Source organism: Notamacropus eugenii, chromosome 2 (assembly GCF_028372415.1).
Source record: "Notamacropus eugenii isolate mMacEug1 chromosome 2, mMacEug1.pri_v2, whole genome shotgun sequence".
NCBI classification, from domain to species: Eukaryota; Metazoa; Chordata; class Mammalia; order Diprotodontia; family Macropodidae; genus Notamacropus; species Notamacropus eugenii.
The window spans coordinates 422,618,527-422,638,700 of record NC_092873.1 but is presented as its reverse complement, the minus strand read 5'-3'; the positions used below and the strand labels follow the sequence as shown (position 1 = coordinate 422,638,700).

The 20,174-nt window shown below is 36.8% G+C and overlaps 1 protein-coding gene across 7 annotated transcripts in view; it reads left to right on the top strand.

Annotated features, from left to right (window-relative positions):
• The window catches only part of KCNK2 (potassium two pore domain channel subfamily K member 2), a 285,195-nt gene that overhangs the window by 194,809 nt on the left and 70,212 nt on the right, over positions 1–20,174 (top strand). For all 7 annotated transcript variants that reach the window (XM_072647837.1, XM_072647841.1, XM_072647840.1 and 4 more), the window contains exons 4-5: positions 14,615–14,775; positions 17,741–17,927. In XM_072647837.1, the coding sequence (XP_072503938.1) occupies positions 14,615–14,775; positions 17,741–17,927 (348 nt within the window). The remainder of the gene's footprint in view (positions 1–14,614; positions 14,776–17,740; positions 17,928–20,174) is intronic.

Genomic DNA, 20,174 nt, shown 5'->3' with positions numbered 1-20,174 from the left:
TAAAGGAGACCCAAAAAATGCTGAAGAAAGTAGCACCCTTAAAAATACATTAACTCAAATGTCAAAAGAAGTCTAAAAAGGCAATGAGGAGAAGAATACTGTAAAAAGCAGAATTAGCCAAATGGAAAAGAGGTTCAAAAACTCACTGAAGAAAATAGTTCTTTAAAAATTAGAATAGAGCAGATGGAAGCTAGGCTTAGTGTCTGGTGAACCCCGATCTGCTCTGGTATTTACCCAATTCCCCTGGTTGTGCTAAGGCATGCCTGGGGGCCTGGTATTGGTGCTTAGGAACTCCACTCCCCTGGGGCTCAGGATCTCCTCCTGGACCACTGAGGGGAGACTTACTGGGACACCTGTGATCCTGCACTAGTCCCCTCAGCCACAGCAAGAGGGACTCTTCTTGTTGGTCTCCCTGGACTGCTGATCTAAGAGACTGCTGTGTCCCTTCTGCTGATTCCACTATTCCAGAATTTTTCTTGGGGGACAATAGTGTCTGAGTTTTTCAAGGTTGACAAGGGAAGGTGAGAGCACTTAGAGTTTACTCTGCCATCTTGGCTCCTGGAAGTTCAAGTAGGTGACTTTCAAACATTTAATCTGTGGACTGATAGACTGGCATCATTCCTACTCCACTCTACTGTGGCAAAGTCTGCGCTGGTACAACCTGTGAACCCTATGCTCTCCCAGCCCCATGTAATATATCCTTCCCGTAGACCATTGAACTGTCCTGGGCTGGAAATCTGCCACACTCTGTTTCCTAGTGGATTCTGCCACTCTAAAATTCATTCAGATTCACTTTTTAGAGGTATCTGAAGGAATCTGTGGTAGAACTCAGGTTCCTCCCTGCTTTCCCTCTGCCATCTTGGCTCTGCCCTCGACTGGATCTAACTAAAAACCATGGATAATCACTATCAGTGGGTTGGAATAGATATCCTGTGAGGTTTCTTCTAATTCTAAAATTCTGATTCATTGATTTTGTCCCCTTTTCAGAATATATCAGAATATAGTGCTAATAATAATTGACACTAATAATAGTGCTAATAATAATAATTGATGACAATGATAATAATGACTACAGCTGGCTAGAAAATAATCATCTGTTTTCTTCACTTCTAAACTTACCTCACAGAACCAAAAAGAACAACAAAAAGACTACAGAAGATGACTTTACTGCTAACCATCCCATGGTTTATGACTAAGTTAATTCACTTAACTCATATTACTTTAAAATCTGGATAGCACTTTACATGCATCATCTTCATTAGACTCTCACAACAATCTTACGAGGTAGGTAGGGAGTGGACACCATAAATTTACAAATTAGGAAATTGAGGCTTTTGTGGGACTGTTGGGTAGCATGGTGAATAGAATTCTGGCCCTGGAGTCAAGATGATCTGAATTCATTTACTAGCTGTATGACTCTGGGTCACTTAAGTCTGTTTGCCTCAGTTTCCTCATCTGCAAAATTAGCTGGGGAAGGAAATGGTGAGCTGCTTTGGTACTTTTCCAAGAAAACCCCAAATGGGATCTCAAAGAGTTGGACACATATGAAATGACTGCCACAAAAAACTGAGGTTTAGAGGTTAAGTGACTCTCCCATGGACACCGAGGCAGGATTTGAATTTCCATATCCCTGATTCCAAGCCCACTAGTTTCTCCAGTATTCCACCCTGTCTCATTATACCTGGATCAGGCAGACAAGGGCTTTGAAGTTTCTAGGTAGGTCATCTCATTTTCTTTCTCTTTTCTTTTTTTGTCTTACATATATTATTTTGCAAAGATCAGCTAATGTCTTTGTCTTGATCTTTGTCTGATGTGCTGAGAATATTAGTCTTTTTCATAACTCACTCAAGAGAAAGTTAATTGTTGAGGCTTTTTGGAATAGGGAGACAAAGAGTATTCATAATAATCAATTAACTATCTTGAGCTGGCTTAAAGTGCTCCTGAGTGTTTAAATAAACTAAAATATCAAGTGAAGTTCTTGAACCCTGAAAAAAAATAAATGTGCTTATAGTGCTAAACCAAAATTCATATTTAGTTCTTTATAAAGATGCATTTCGTTGCTACTGTTTATTCCCTCTAGACACCTTTCATATGAGGATTGTAGACCTAGCTAAATCATTACTAATTCCGCAGAATTCTTTTATTTACTAGCAAAAACAAGCTATGCTAAGTCTAGGGAGTGAAGCACATTGTAAACTTACATGTGATGCAAAAAGAAGACACATTTTCCTCACTAAAGTGTAGATATTGCATCCAACCATGGTGAACTGCTTCTTTTTTTTGGAGGGGTGTCTTTTATCTACCTAGCATTTATGTGGCACATTTTTTTGCAAAGCATTTTACATATATTATCTTATTCTATCCTCACAAAAACCCTTGGAGGTAGGGGCTATAATTATAAAACTCATTTTATAGATGTACATGATATACAAAATGCTATGTAACCACATTCTCCCCTGTGGCAGAATGATGCTATCTATTATAATATTTGCTCAGTTTTATTATTTGTTTTTAACATAGATTTTTTTATTGTGATTTGTTCAGTTAGACAAGATGTCCAACATTTTATGACCTCATTTGGGGTTTTATTGACAAAGGTACTAGATTACTTTACATTTCCTTCTCCAACTCATTTTACAGATGTGAAAACTGAGGCAAACAAGGTTAGATGACTTACCTAGGGTCATATAGATAGTAAAAGTCTGAGGTCAGACTTGAACTCAGGAAGGTGAATCTTCCAAATTCCAGGTCTGGTACTCTATTCACTGAACAACTTAGCCGCTCAGCATAATAGATACTTCCCAGCAAATACCTGAGTAATTTACTTTTAATCCCACCTCCTATCTCCAAGTACATTCTCTGGAAACAATAATGCAACACTACACTAATGTGATTGCCATCAACAGCCTTTCCAGTTTACCTATTGTTAACAAAGACAATTATTAGGTATCAATGTTATCTGGATTTTTTTTCCTCTTAGTGTTATGTTCCCTTAAATTTTTGTAGTTACGTATATTTCTAAGCATGCAGGATGATAGAGTCATGATCCAGAAGGATTTTGACCATCTATAACACTGAGATAAAGATTATAAAATTAAATTCAGTAGGGAGAAATATAAAATCATAGACTTAGGAACAAAGTAGCCATGAGTATAAAACAGAAAGATGCAACAATTTAAAAAACATCTGGGGATGTTAGTGGACTTAAAGCATGATACTATTTAGCATTGTCATATGGCAGGGAAAAAATATGAGTTCTTTGGGATGAGTTGAGAGGCAGAGGATTCAGCAATAAGAAGGTGGTAATCCCACTCTACTTTGCCCTAAAGTGACCTAATTTATAATGTTGTTCAATTCCTCATGCTATTTTAAGAATGGTGTTGATAAACTAGAAGTGTCCAGAGAAGCAAACCAGGATGCCAAAAGACCTAGAGTCAATGCCAAATGAGGATCAGTTGAAATAATTGAATGTGTTTAGCTTGTAGAACCTAAAAGGGTGGGGCATGATAGATATGTTTCCGTGTTTGAAGGGCTATGATATGGTGAGGGATTAAACTTGTTCTCTTTGGCCCAAAAGGGCAAAACCAGAAGCTCTTAATACAAGTTCCAGAAAGGCAAAGTTAAACTTGCTATCTGGAAGCAGATGAGCAAACAAACAAACCTTTCCTAAAAATTAGAGATACTCCAAAATGCAGTGCCACCCCAAGGGACAATGACTACCCTATCTTGTGGGTTCTTCAATCTGAGTCCAGATCCCCACTTCTCGGGTATATGACAAGGGGAATTTCTTTTATGTAGCTTGGTCTAGAGGGCCTTTGATGTCTGTTTCAATTTTAAACTCTAGTGATTCTGTGACATTTTTCCTTTTGTTATCTTCTTTCTTTGATTTGAATTATTTCTTATAATTCTTCTTGCATCTCTCTTGATGTCTCCCCTGATTTCTCTCTTCTCCAAGTTAAATATTCCCAGTGCCTTTACTTAGCCTTCATTTGTCATTCACTTAAAAATGTCTATTGAATTGATATTCAATGCTTCTAGCTGGGCTGAATCAGTATGAAAATAATGTAATCATCTAAATTATTGCACAAATTTAGTACTAAGAAATCATTCTCTTGAACTATCATTGTAGAAAACCTGGCAATAAATGAAATTAAGTAAATCAGTTCTCCCTGTTTTTGTCATAGTTTATCCAGGGACAGCAGACTTAGTGCTTCATATCCAAAGTCTCTCCATCTTAGAAAAAGAACTTGCCAGAATTTATGTTTCACTTTTGGAACCCAATGTCATCTCTGAGCCGTGATGAAGCATTATAGTGTTACTTTATGAAGTAATCTCTGGTCCAATGTTTATTACCCATATTTTGTACATTTTTATATAGGTCCCTTTCGTGGGTATTGTGTCTTGTGAATTGTCAGTTCACTTACTTGGTCTTATTTCCATGTTTTATGTGTTGCTCTCCATATTTGAGATAGAGAGAGACAAGAGAAAGAGGGGGAGGGATGGAGGAAGGGAGGGAGAGATAGAGAGAGAGAGAGACAGAGAGAGAGACAGAGACAGAGAGACAGAGAGAGACAGAAAGAGAGAGAAGAGGAGAGAGATATGAGGGAGGAAAAGAGAGAAGGAGAGAAGCAATTTTTTTCCTTTTGTGTCCATTTTCAATTAAAATCCTCCATCAGAATCAATGGGCCTTCCACTTGGATAGCTAAGGTCTTTAGTTTTTTTGCTTTGAATTTCAATTTCATAATCTTAAGTGATATTTCTATTTTACTTTTGGCAGTATCATGTATCCCCATGTAAGCCATAGGGAGTAGGTAGTGATCATTCGATTTGACAAATTTATAGACAACCTCTGTCATGTCCCAGATGTATGCCCCAAGACAGCAGAATTTCCCTTTCTTTCTTATTTTTGTCAGGTTGACAAATAGCAACCTTGCTACCACTCAGCAGGAAGTCATCAATCACTACTACTCCACTCTTTTTTCCTTTGACCAATAATGAATGACTTTTCACCTGAGGGAATCTGTGGCATACCATCATTATTGCTTGGAGAGCAAAATGCTATGTCCTCCTGAGATTTTTCTCCAGCTTTTCCCTTTATATAAAGAGAATCTTACTTATCCTTTGCCTTCAGATGTGCCCTGTTCCTTTATCTTCTCTTGAAGGATATGGATCTCAGTAATAATATAGCATAACTGAGATAGGATAAGTTTTTTGTTATTTGATTGTTTCAGTCATGTCTGATTTTCTTGGCAAAGATACCAGAGCTGTTTGCCATTTCCTTCTCCAGCTCATTTTAAAGATGTGAAACTGAGGCAAACAGGTTGTGACTTACCCATATTCACACAGCTAGTAAGTGTCTGAGGTCAGATTTGAACTCAAGATCTTTGTATAATTAATAGAAAAGTGACTCAATTAGAGAACTGTAGTGAGTCTTGTAGAATAAGTGTGGTGTAGTGGATAGAGTGTTGGACTTAGACTCAGGAAGACTTGAGTTTAAATCCCACACTTAATAGCTACGTGAATGGCTGATTACTTAGCCTCTTAAAGCCTCAATATCCTCATATTTAAGAAAAAGATAATACCTCTGGTACCTACCTCACAAGGTGGTTGTGAAGCTCAAATTAAATAATATACTGAAGGACTCTGTTAACTTTAAAGTTCTTTGTAATAGTTATTGATACTAAGAGAAGGAGGAGGAGGAAGAGGAGAGTCAAAGGTGGTAGGATACTTGTCTTTCCTAGAACATGAGTGCTTGGCATTCTGAATTATATAAGATTATTATTATGATTTATTCTCAAAATATGCCACTTGTCAGATAATTGCATTATGTAAAAAAAGTCATTATTCTCATCACTTAGTACCTTGTACATAACCAGCACTTTCTATTTGTCTATTGAATTAAATGAAAGCTAGATAAATGTTGGTTAATGCTTTTTGTTTGACTAAAGGAAAGGGATTCATCTATGCCTTTGGAAGGCATACAGATTTGTCAGCATAGCATTTAAAGTCCTTCAGTATTTCTATCTTTTCTACCTTTATAGACATTCATATTTCTCTCCACACACTCTGTGTTGCAACTAATCTGTCCTACTTCTTCTTCTCCATAATTGGCATTACATCTCCTACACCTCTGCCTTTGCATATGCTGTTCCAAAATCCTGAAATCTTCACCCTTTCCACCTCTCCCTCACAGAATTCTTAGCATCTTCAAGTCCCAATTCAAGCTGACTCCAATGGGAAGTCTTCCTTAATCCCTCTCATTGTTAGTGATATCTTTCTCCTCATTTTATCGTGTATTTATTGTCTGTGTCATGTTATATTCTCCCCCTCAATAAGAATGTAAGTGCTTTGAAGACAGGGTATATATTTCATTTTTCTTTATATCCCTAGTGTCTATCATATGGTAAGCACTCAATAATTTTTAAATGCTTGTGGAATTGGATTGAGATTGTTATAAAAAGCCAGAGTAATTTTCATTAATGTGAAGCTCAAGTTCAGATATAGATATTCTGTGTATACTCCTTAGCTTTTGACATATGTGAACTCTTTTCTATTCAGTATCTCTAACATTAGGGTTATTCTTTTTTTCTTTCTAAAGGTATTTTATTTTTATTTTCCCCCAGCAACATGGAAAAACAACTTTAACATTCATATTTAAAAATGAGTTCCAAATTCTTTCCCTTCCTCCCTTCCCACCCTTCTCATTGAGAAGGCAAGCAGTTTCATATATATTATACATATGTAGTCATGCAAAACATATTCAAAAGAGTAATGTAAAAGAAAGTATAGATTAAAAAACTCAAGAGAAATAAAGTAAAAAAAAAGTATGCTTCAATCAATGCTTTCTCTGGAGATGGATAGCATTTTTCATCTTAAGTCCTTCAGAGTTGTCTTGGAACATTATATTGCTAAGAATAGCTAAGTCATTCACAGTCGATCATCCTACAATATTGCTGTTACTTTATACATGGTACATTTCACTTTGCATCAGCCCATGCAAGTTTTTTCAGGTTTTTCTGAGAGCCTGCTGCTTATCATTTCTTATGGTACTTATAGTATTACATAATAATCACATACCACAACTTGTTCAGCCATTCCCCAATTGATGGACATCCCCATGATTTCTAGTTATTTGCCCCCAGAAGTAAGAGGCTATAAATATTTTTGTACATATATATCCTTTTCCTTTTGGTTTTGATGTCTTCTGGGATACAGATGTAATAGTGGTATTACTAGGTCAAAAGGTATGCATGGTTTTATAGTCCTTTGGGCATAGTTCCAAATTGCTTTCCAGAGTGGCTGAATCAGTTCACAACTCCACCAACACTGCATCAGCATCTCATTTACCCTACATCCCCTCCAATATTTATCATTTACATTTTCTTTCCTATTAACCAATCTAATATGTATGAGGTAGTACCTTACAATTATTTTAATTTTCATTTCTTCCATCAATAGTTAGAATATTTTTTCATATGGCTATAGATACCTTTGATTATTTCTGAAAATCGACCATATCTTTTGAGCATTTACCTATTGGGGAATGATTTGAACTCAATTCTCTCTAAATTTGACAAGAGAGGCCTTTATCAGAATAACTTGCTTCAAATTTTTTTCATAATTACTTTTGTAACTGTATTTTCCTTTATACTATTCCTCCCAATTTATTCTGGTCTCTCTCTACTTTCACTCCGTCCTTCCTCTAAAGTGTTTTGCTTTTGACTACCGCCACCCCCAATCTGCCATCCCTTCTATCACCACCACTCCCCTTCTCTTATCCCTTTTTCCTCCTAATTTCCTGTTGGGTAAGATAGATTTCTGTCCTTAATTGACTGTGTATGTTATTCCCTCTTTGAGCCAGTTCTCATTAGTGTAAGGTTCACTCACTTCCCTCTACCTCCTTCTTTTTTCCTCTCCACTGTAAAAACTTTTTCCTGTTTCTTTTATGTAAGATAATTTGCCCCATTCTATTTCTCCCTTTCTCTTTCTCTCAGTACATTCCTCATTCACACTTTAATTTTATTTAGATATAATCCCTTCATATTCATCTCACACCTGTAGCCTCTTTCTATATATACTCCTAACTACCCTAATAATGAGAAAGGTCTTATGAGTTTAACCTTTTAAAGTATCTTAGGATTTCCCTTTCCTGTATATCTTTCTATGCTTCTCTTGAGTCTTGTATTTGAAAGTCAAATTTTCTATTTGGCTCTGCTCTCTTCATCAAGAATGCTTGAAAGTCCTCCATCTCACTGAATGTCCATTTCTCCCTGCAGAAGGGTTGCACTCAGTTTTACTGGGTTGGTGATTCTTTGTTGTAATCCTAGGCCTTTTGTCCTCTGGAACAGCGTATTACAATCCCTCTGGTCCTTTAATATAGAAACTGCTAAATCTTGTTTATGGTGATTGTGGCTCCTTGATATTTGCATTGTTGCTTTCTGGTTGCTTGCAATATTTTCTCCTTGACCTAGAAATCTGAAATTTGGCTATATCCTGGTAGTTTTCATTTTGGGATCTCTTTCAGGAAGTGATCAGTAGATTCTTTCAATTTCTATTTTACTCTTCTGGGATATTTTTTTACCTTAATGATTTTTTGAAGGATGATAACTAGGATCTTTTTTTAGATCATGGTTTTCAAGTGGTCCAATAATTTTAAAATTATCTCTCCTGGATCTATTTTCCAGTTGTTTTCCCAGTGAGATATTTCACATTGTCTTCTATTTTTTTCATTCCTTTGGTTTTGCTTTATTGTTTCTTGGTTTCTCATAAAGCCAGTGTCTGTTTACTACATTTTAATTTTAAAGGAATTATTTTTCTCAGTGAGCTTTTCGACCTCCTTTTCCATTTGGCCAGTTCTGTTTTTAAGGTGTTATTTTCTTCAGGTTTTTTTTTTTTTGTCTCTTTTACCAAACTATTAACTCATTTTTCATGATTTTCTTGCATCACTCTTATTTCTCTTCCCAATTTTTTCACCTCTTAATTGATTTTCAAATCCTTTTTGAGCTCTTCCATGGCATGAGACCAATTCATATTTTTCTTTTTTTTTGGTACTTTTTTTTCTTTTCTAATTTATTTATTTTAATTTTCAACATTCATTTCCACAAGATTTTGAGTTCCAAATTTTCTACCCATCTTTCCCCTCCGCACACCCCAAGACACTGTGCATTCTGAGTACCCCTTCCCCCAATCTGCCCTCCCTTCTATCACATCCTGCCCTTCCCTTACCCCTATTTTCTCTCTTTTCTTGTAGGGCAAGATAGATTTCTGTACCCCATTACCTGTATTTCTTATTTCCCAGTTGCATGCAAAAACAATTTTCAATATTCATTCCTAAATCTTTGAGTTCCAGCTTCTCTCCCTTCCTCCCTCCCCACCCATCCTCACTGTGAAGACAAGTAATTCAATGTAGGCTATACATGTGTAGTTTCGCAAAATACTCTGATAATAGTCATGTGGTAAACAACTGACTATATTTCCCTCTGTCCTATCCTGTTCCCCATTTATTCTATTCTGTCTTTTGACCTTGTCCCTCTCCAAAACTGTTTACTTCTAATTTTTAAATCTCATCTCAGACACTTGACAGTCACTAGCTGTATGGCCTTGGGCAAGTCACTTAACCCTGATTGCCTCATCCTGGGTCATCATCTCCAGTCATCCTGATGAATATCTGGTCACTGGATTCAGATGGCTCTGGAGGAGAAGTGAAGCTAGTGATCTGCACAGCCCTCCTTCACTCAAGACAAAGTCAAGTTCAAGTCATGTCATCATTTCTCTGATGGCATGGTCTTTTTCAGCAACAAAGGATGAACACACACACTTCTAATTGCTCCCTCCCATTTGCCCTCCCTTCTGTCTTCTCACCTCCCACAGCCCACTCATCACCTTCTCCCCTATTTTTCTGTAGTGTAAGATAGATTTTCATACCAAATTGAGTGTGCATGTTATTCTCTCCATAAGTTAAATATGAGAGTAAGCTTCATTTTTTTCCTTTCACCTCCTCCCTCTTCCCCTCTATTGAAAAAAGTTTTCCTTGCCTCTTTTGTGAGAGTTCTTTGCCTATTCCATTTCTCCCTTTCTCCTCCCAATATATTCCTCTCTCATCAATTAATTTTACTTTTTTAGATATCATCCCTTTCTATTTGATTCACCCTGTGCCCTATGTCTATATGTATATAATCTCTCCAACTACCCAAATACTGAGAAAAGTTTCAAGAGTTACAAATATTATCTTTCTATGTAGGAATCTAAACAGTTCAACTTTAGTGAGTCCCTTTTGATTTCTCTTTCCTGTTTACCTTTTCTTACTTCTCTTGATTCTTGTGTTTGAAAGTCAAATTTTATGTTCATCTCTGCTCTTTTCATCAAGAAGACTTCAAAGTCCTCTATTTCCTCAAATGACCATTTTCCCCCTGGGATATTATACCCAGTTTTGCTGGGTAGGTGATTCTTGGTTTTACTCCTACTTCCTTTGACTTCTGGAATATCATATTCCAAGCCCTTCAATCCCTTAATGTAGAAGCTACCAGATCCTGCGTTATCCTGATTGTATTTCCACAATACTCAAATTGTTTCTTTCTAGCTGATTGCAATATTTTCTCCTTGACCTGAGAACTCTGGAATCTGGCTACAATATTCCTAGGTGTTTTTCTTTTCAGATCTCTTTCAGGAGGTGATTGGAGAATTCTTTCAATATTTATTTTACCTTCTGGTTCTAGAATATCAGAGCAGTTTTCCATGATAATTTCATGAAAGATGATGTCTAGGCTTTTTTGTTATCATAGCTTTCAGGTAGTCCCATAATTTTTAAATTGTCTCTCCTGGATCTGTTTTCCAGGTCAGTTGTTTTTCCAATGAAATATTTCACTTTGTCTTCAATTTTTTTATTCTTTTGGTTTTGTTTTGTTTGGTTTGGTTTTTTGGTTTCTCATAAAGTCATTAGCTTTCATCTGCTGCATTCTAATTTTTAAAGAACTATTTTCTTCAGTAAGCTTTTGAACCTCCTTTTCCATTTGGCTAATTCTGCTTTTTAAAACATTTTTCTCCTTGTTGGCTTTTTGGACCTCTTTTGCCATTTGAGTTAGTCTATTTTTAAAAGTGTTATCTTTTTCAGCATTTTTTGGATCTCCTTTTGACTTGCTTTTCATGATTTTCTTGCATTGTTCTCATTTTTACTCTACCTCTCTTACTTGATTTTCAAAATCTTTTTTGAGCTCTTCCATGCCCTGAGACTATTGCATGTTTCTTTTGGAGGTTTTGGATGCAGAAGCCTTGACTTTGATGTCTTCCTCTAATGGTATGTTTTGCTCTTTCTCTTCTGAAAGGATGGAGGAAAATACCTGTTCACCAAGAAAGTAACCTTCTATAGTCTTATTTTTTTCCCCCTTTTTTGGCATTTTCCCAGCCAGTTACTTGACTTTTGCATCCTTTGTCCAGTAGAGGGTATACTTTAGGGACCTGTAAGTTCTCAGCTCCTCCAAGGTGGCACAGTCAAAGGAGAGGAGTTTACTCCACTCTTGGCCTGCATTCTGGTTTGGGAGCAACCACAAGCTTTTCTACCCAGGATCTGTCAGTAGGGTTCCCTCTCCCCAACCTCCTCCAGTTTCACCAGCTAGTGCTCCTCCTCACCCCAGGGCTGCCACTCAGGGCTGAAACTCAGATCAGTTGCTCAATTCCCCCAGGTTCTTTAGGCTGAGGGCTCCAGAAATGGATGCTGTACTGCAGTGGCTGCTGCTACTCTGGGTCCAGGACCAGGGTTGGACCCTGCTCCCTTCTCACCCAGGTGAAAGAGCTTTTTCATTGACCTATGAAGCTGTCTTTGATGTTTTTGGGTTGAGAAATATTGGATCTGCAGCTGCTGCCCGTGATTCTGTCCTGAAGCCTGCTCCAGTCCTGTCCCTGCCATGCTGCATGAACAAGGCTGGTCTGTACTCCACTCTGAGCCCAGTGCAATAGACCTTTCCTGTCAGCCTTCCAGGCTGGCTTGGTCTAGAAAACTTTTTCACTCTGTCATTTTGTGGCTTCTGTTGCTCTAGAATTTGTTTAGAGTCATTTTTATACCTATTTTATGGGCTTTGGGGGTAGAGCTAAGAGCAGGTTCATCCTTCTACTCTGCCATCTTGGCTCCACCCCCCTAATTCTTATTTTTCTTGAAGGCTTTGGATATAGGAGCTTTGGCTTTGTTGTGTTTTGAGTGTGTGTTTTGATCTTCCTTGCCACCATAATAATTTTCTGTAGTCAGAGTTTTTTTTATTTTTTGTTCATTTTGTCCACCTTTTACTTGACTCTTTATTCTTGGTTAAAGTGGAGCTCTGTGTCCAAGTTGAAGGGTTCACTGTCCCAGTCTTCAGTAGCTTTTATGCAGCTGTTTTTAGAGATATCTCTAGGGACTTGTAACTTTTCCATTCTTCCAAAATGATATGATCTAAGGGGAGGTGTTTACTCCTTTTACTCCTCTCTTGACCTGTGCTTTGGTCTGTGAGTCACCACACACACTCTTTTCTTCCCTGGAACTGTGAGGAGGGTCCACCCTCCACTGTGATCACAAGCTCTGGTGTCCTACTATTCCTTCTTGCCTGGGACTGCCAAACAGGACAGTAAACCAAATCTGTGTATGGGCAAAGCAACAGAATCCTGCCTTTGTGCTAACAAAGAGACCCCTGTAATCTCCTTACCAGTTGTTCGACCCCCTTACCATCTGTGAGCTGACAACTCTGGAAGCAGCCTCTGCAGCTGCTGCTTCAGTCACTCCCAAGGCCTACTCCTTGTCTGCTGGGGCCAGAGCTGTTCAGGCACAGGCTGTGCAGGGTTGTGCTGGCGTACCCTGCATTGTACTGTGCTCTATTCTCACTCATTTTTGACAGACCTTTGCTGCTGACCTTCTAAGTTGTCTTTGGCATTTGTAGGCTGAGAGGTCTGGAATTCTCCATTGCTGCCTGTGATTCAGTTGCACTGAGGCCTGCTCCAAGTTTACTGGGGTCCAGTCTTCCCTATCATGGCTTGTGCTGGACTGTACTCCTCTCTCACTCTAGGGCAACGACCTTTCCTGCCAATTTTCCGAGTTGTCCTGTGCTGGAAGTTTGTTTCTCTCCATCTTTTTGTGTATTCTGTTGCTCTAGAATTTGTTGTCATTTTTAAAGGTATTTGGAGTGGTTTGAGGGAAAGCTCAGGCAAGTCCCTGCTTTAACTCTGCCATTTTGGCTCTACCTACCTCAGGGTTTTTCTTAGCCATATCCTCAAAGTGAAAATTATAGTCAGTCCTATGCACAGGTAGGGAGCAACAGAGAATAAATCTTTTCTCTATTTTATGCAAGACATCTTCAAATATTTATGATAATTATTTCTCCCCTCCAGGCTAAACATCTCCCTCTCTCACAAAAATTTCTTATCTAATAAGGGAACATGGTTGTGTCAATGTCACCTCTTAAATTGGGATACATAGAAATGGACACATTATTCCAGATGTGGCCTGAGCCACACAGTACACAGATTGTACATTACCTTCTGTTAGTTGATCATTATGTCATTATTAAATTATAACATTATTAGATGATCTCTCTCCAGGATGGCACAGAATTTTTTAAAAATTGTGTTTCACTCTCTTCTCATTCTTGGCTATAAAACATTGCCACTTTTCTAATTTGAGAGTTAGGAGGGGAAAAATCACTTAAAGCATGATTCTTTCATGTTCCATGAATGCCCTAAATGCCTGGAATATTTGTCAACTTGTTACATTCCATAAGAGAGTTTCATAAGTGAAGGTGGATTTAATTTAGAAAGTTTAGTCAATTCATAAAAGATGGTGGTGTTGAACTGGTTGAATTATAACCATAATCTATAATTGCCAGTCCTGGAAAATGTCAGATGCTTGATCAAATGAATCATTTTATAATTTTTCAGTCATGAGGAAGCCAGATAGTACAGTGGAGAGAGCATTGGTCTTGGAGTCATGAAGAAAGGAATTCAGATCTTGCCTTGAATACTTGCTAGCTATGCAACCAAGTCATTTAATCCTTTTTAGTCTCATTTCCCTCATTTTGTAAAGTGAACATAATAATAGCATTTACCTCACAAGGCTGTTGTGAGGATCCAAATGAGAAAGTGCTCTGTAAATATTAGCTATTATTATATTATTAGTATTATATGAAAAATAAAGTTAAAGTTAACGACTTAAATCAAGTTCTTGGAGTAACAGCAATTGTTTGATAGCATTTAAAATGGAGTGAGATACACTTTTCATATTGAGTACCCATAAATGTTTACAAAATTCAGTAGAACTCTTTCTCTATATAAATATAGTAAATTGAATTTTTGATTTTTTCAATTCCTGTATTATAAATTGTGCCTACCATATTGTTGAAAAATCAAAGAATAGAATGCTAAATATACTTCTGTAATCCTAAACCTCCATTTATACCTCGAAAATATTCAGTGAAAGAAATTTCGCATTAGCCTAAAATTTTTACCCAATAAAAATGCGGTGATATCAGCAGTATGTAGTGGGTTCATTTTAAAACATTATGCAATTTTTCTCGCTCACCTGTCTGGGCATATATTTTTATATATCACTAAATAACTGAAGGTTTTTTTCTTCTTTTGGTTTGTTTTTGTGATTTAGGCTTTGGAAACATCTCACCACGTACAGAAGGTGGAAAGATATTCTGTATCATCTATGCCTTACTGGGAATTCCCCTCTTTGGTTTTCTCTTGGCTGGAGTTGGAGATCAACTAGGGACTATATTCGGAAAAGGAATTGCCAAAGTAGAAGATACATTTATTGTGAGCATTTAAATATTTTACCATATATATTTGTTACAAAACCTATAAATATTTGATGAGGAAAACAAAGTAACCTTAAATGAAGAAATAATTTTGTTTGACTATATTCATGGCAAATACATTATTTTAAAAATATAACAAAAAAGTTCTATATCTCACTATATTTTATGACCTAGCATAGTTTCCCAAAGGGGGTGATAACATCCCCCCACCCCCAAAGCATTGGAACAATCCAGAAGGCCGTATTTTTTTTTGAAATGATGCAAATAAAAAACACCTGTTAAAGGGTTAAAGAAAGTAGATTTTCCAGGGGGGCATTTTGTAATTTCTTTTGTAAAGGGGGTGGTGGCAGACTATATAAGTTTGAGAACCTCTGAGACTTTAGCTGATTGAAATTTTATAGCGCTTTAAAATCCATGACACTTCATATACATTCTTTTGTTTGAATCTCAAAGCAACTCATTAAGGAAAACTGGGTGATTGGTCACCTATTTAAATTTCAGATTAAAAAACAATAACAACCCTGATTTAGCAATTTTCAAGGCTTTAATAGTATAACTTAACTTTTGTCAATTAATAGGAATATTAGGATATAACAGCAACAACAAGGCAACTAGATGGTGCAATGGATTGAATACTGGTCCTGGAGTCAGGAAGACTCATCTTGCTGAGTTCATATCTGACCTCAGACACTTACTAGCTATGGAACCTTGGATAGGTCACTTCACCCTGTTTGCCTCAGTTCCTCATCAGTAAAATGAACTGGAAAAGAAAATGGCAAACCATTCTAGTATCTTTGGCAAGAAAACCCCAAATGGGGTCATGAAGAGTCATGAAATGACTGTATGACAACAAAAAATAGCATGCATGAGAGACAGCATGGCATGGTGGATTGAAAATTGGCCTCACAGTCAAGAAGACTTGAATTCAAGTCTTGCTGCTGACACCTAATGACTATGTGATTCTTGGCAAATCACAACTTTTCAGTGCCCCACGCTCTAAGACTGGAAATAGAAGAATAGGTAGTAATCTGCATTGGTAGAGGGAGGATCCTTACTTTGAATTTCCTCCATAAATAAAACCATAAATCCAATCCAAAATAAAAATTTATAATGGATAATCCACTTTTACAGGTATATTCAGTTCAGTTCAACACACATTTATTGACTACCATAAAAGATGTTTTTTTAGTTTTTAAATTTTGTATTGGTTAATATTTAAATTAGCTTATATCCTTCTGTACAGTTAACAAAAGATAATAGGATAATGAGGAATTCCAAGAGAGCCAGCTTGGTATTCAAAACTGCCTATTAAAAATATGCATGTGAATAATTGAGAATTGCCATTTTTTGATTATTCCTTTTTCTATAATTTTATGTGTACCTCAATGGCATGCCATGTGATAACTGTTGTTGTCTGAGAACAACATGTCTTAGGTAACACATGACTTCTGTAAGGCAAAGCATTGCCTGCAGGTGTCATTGACAAGGCGAAGAAATTGGCAAGGGAACACTCAGAAAGCAAAGGAAGGAAAAGGGATAAAAAATAGCAAGAAAGTACAAAAGGATAAAGAAAGAGTAAGAAAGAGAGAAGACAAGTGGGAAAGAAAAGCTAAAATTAAAAAGAAGCTTATGGTGAAGTTCATATCTCACTCCCTGATACCAGTGTCCGAAGTCACTTTTCTCTTGCTTTCTTCAGTTTCATTATGATTTATGCATTTGTATATAAATAGCTATTCTTGATATGATCACATAGTCAAAGCTTGGATAAGATTTTACTGATCTCTTATTATAGGTATGAAGTTATGGTTGCTTTTCCCATATTGACAATAATATTTTCATATAGATTCATCCATACCCTGTCCTCTTCATTGCATAAAATAACTTCCTTTCTTAAGGCCCTGAAATTGAAGTAAAAACAGGCCCCGTTGGGAACTGTGCCCATGTACTTAGGACTAGTAAGTGCTTAATTGAAGCTCTATCTCCCTCCTTCCCTCTCTTTCTTTCCTTCCTCTCTTCCTCCTTCTTCCCTTCTTTTCTTCCTCCCTTGCTCCTTCCATCCTTCCTTCCTTCCTTCCTTCCTTCCTTCCTTCCTTCCTTCCTTCCTTCCTTCCTTCCTTCCTTCCTGCCTGCCTGCCTGCCTGCCTGCCTGCCTGCCTGCCTATCTTTTAGTCAGATAAGCCAAATAACCACAAGAACCTTTATTAGGACCATGACCTTTGTTTAAGTCTCATCAAGTAAACTAAAAAAATCATTAAGCGCATATGTGTCAGGCACTGCTAAATGCTGGCATACAAAGAAAGGCAAAAAAATGTGCCTTACTCTTGTGATCTAAATGACAGAGGCAACATGCTAAGTGCTATACAAGAGCAATATATAAACAGGATAATTTAGAAGCAATTTTAGAGGGAAAGCACTAGCATTAAATGAAACTGGAAAAGGATTCTTGCAGAGGACATTTTAGCTGAGACTTGAGGGAAACCAGGGAAGCTAGGAGGTAAAGATCAAGGAGAGAATTCTATGTGTGGAGGATAGCTACAGATGGATGAGGCCAGGAAATACCATCTTCTTATTATCTCATTACGCATAGCAAATATTGAATTGTGCACTCACTTTCTCCTCTCAATTAAAGATACTTCTAAAAAGACACTTATTCCCCAATTTTCCTGTAAAAATTTATGTTTATATGTATATGTATGTATGTATGTATGTGTATATACATATATATTACTTTTAGTCTAAGCAAAAATAATGTAAGTGTAGAACTTTGAACAATTAATTAAATTATATTAAAATGCTTACTTTAGGACCATGTACGTCACACCTGTCTTCTAGAGATAATTGATAATTAATATCACTAAGGGGAGTAAGTAACATGGTGATTTACAATTATTTTGACAAAGATGTACCTGTCTAGTTTTTCAGGCACACCAGTAATGTAAGTCTTCTTTTTCTTTCATGCCCAGAAATGGAATGTGAGTCAGACTAAAATCCGAATCATCTCAACAATCATCTTCATATTGTTTGGGTGTGTTCTCTTTGTGGCTCTACCTGCAGTCATATTCAAGCACATCGAAGGTTGGAGTGCCCTCGACGCCATTTATTTTGTGGTCATCACATTAACAACCATTGGTTTTGGTGATTATGTTGCAGGTAAGAGTCTTTGCTTCTATTTTTGTTTTCAGTGCTCATATCTATTCTTTTCATGGTTATTTGAATTGGGATTTGAATAAGGCTTGGACTGAACAACATGGTAGAATTTAAGAGTATAGCTGTCATGTGACCTTAGATATGGATAGAAACATGGTCACTCAACTTCTACTTTGTAAAGGAATTTTAAACTTCTTATTCTACAGTCACACTGTAGGTTTAGAAACAAGGGAAATGCCAGTTTTCATTGTTACTCTTTTAAGCAATTACAATTTAAGAGACTATCATGTTACATGATAGCATTTAAAAAAAAACCCCACCTGATTTTGACTTTCATTTTTTACCTGAGCTTCACATGCACTTTTTTTCTTTTTCTAATTTCCTTGCTGAAAATATCACATCCTATTGTATTCTTGGTTTTACAAATTCTATGATTTTTTAATCTGACTTTTGTTTGACTCTCTGGAATATGTCATTCGCATTCTGCTCTTATCTTTTAAGCCCTCTTCCTTTAGCAAACCCCCAAATAACAATTCATAGTTTCACTGAATATTATGGCTGGAAGGGATCACAGAGATTATTTAGTCCAAACCTCTCATTGGAGAGATGAGGAACCATCATCCCAGAGAGGTAGTAGTATCCAAAACCGGATTTTAATCAAGGATGTCTTATCTAAGGCCAAGGGACCAAAATTATTTCCCCTCTATCATGTTGCCTTTCTAGGATAAATTGGAAAACCAATTTTCATTTTTCCTTTTTTTCTGTAATTCAATGTTTTATTTAAATTAATACAGGGAATACTTTGTGAGGAGATCTTTCTACCAAGGCAGATCAGCACTTTTTCTACAGTCCGTAATCTTAGTGAGCTGTCTAGGAACTAAGGGAAGAGAAGTGTGTGTGCTGAGGTTACCTTCTTTGGCCAGGGTCACATATCCACTGTGTCATAGGCAGGATTGGAATCCAGCTTTTCCTCTCTCTGAGGCCAATTTTCCAGCCATCATGCCTTACAGCCTTTCTTCACTTTGATCCTCTAAAATTTGTTTTTTGTTTAAAATACCAAAGCAATTCTTAATTATAATTTAGAAGATAATTATCTAGCCTAGACAATGTGTGTTTTTCATTTATACTCTGACTTCACCTTGATCCTTCCTTTGGCATTTTTATTACTTGTTAACATCCACAAGAAAGTAAGAAGGGGAGAGAAAGGAAAAGAAAATCTATCATTCAATTGGTTTCATTTGGGAAATAGGTCAAATCATGACTAAAATGAGATTTATGGGGAATCTATGAATTTCACATTTCTATTTTTCCTTTTTCTTGTGTTCCTTCTCTTAATGTCTAACAGAAGACTATTAAAGTTATTTATATTTGCTCTATCTTAAAATTTACCCAGTTGAAGTGATTGGAAAAAAAGAATGATCCTGTCGTGAGATCACAGAAATTTCTCTTTAAAAATTATATTTTCTCTTTAATCCTTACTTTAAACATTTTCCTTATCAAAAAATCTTTTTTTAAAGAAAATGATATTTGACATGACCAAAAAGTTTTGTAACATCAAGATCTGTGTTTATTTGGAGGTTTGTGGAAAAGTTATGATAGCTACGGAGAAAAGAGTAGGCAAATTCTTAGTATATATCATTACATACATGTTTGGAGGGAGCAGAGTTTTTCAGAAAGAAATATGGAATAAAATTGTTGAGAAACCTTCTGATTTAAGACTATCATAAGGGTTTATGCTCCTGGCACACGGATGCAATGTGTGACTGCAGGAAAACTAGACATAGCAATTAGTGCAGAGAACCAGAGAACAGATGTTAGCTTTCTCTTTCCACTTGGCTACTCTTTCTCAAGTTATTTGAGACAAGTAGAGTCTGAGAGAAGTGAGGCATTGAGAGTTCTGAGCCCTGTTGACTAAGAAAGCCTGTGGAAATCAGAAAGCTGGACCTAAGAATTTATAACTAGCTACTGGCAAAAGCTACTAGGGATTTTAAACTCTACCCTACTGAAATTTTGGACCCTGTTCACAAGCTCCAGGACAGATCTTATAGAAAGATAAGGATTCTGAGTTCCTATACATGTCTGGGCATAAAAGCAGGGTTAAAGTAATCAGATTGGTAGCAGTTATAGATTGAAGACAAAGGTACTACATTGTACCTAAGCATCTATTTCTTCTAGGGGTGGGGAACCTGAGGCCTTGAGGTCACATGTGGTTCTCTAGATCCTCAAATGTGGCCATTTGATGGATTCCAA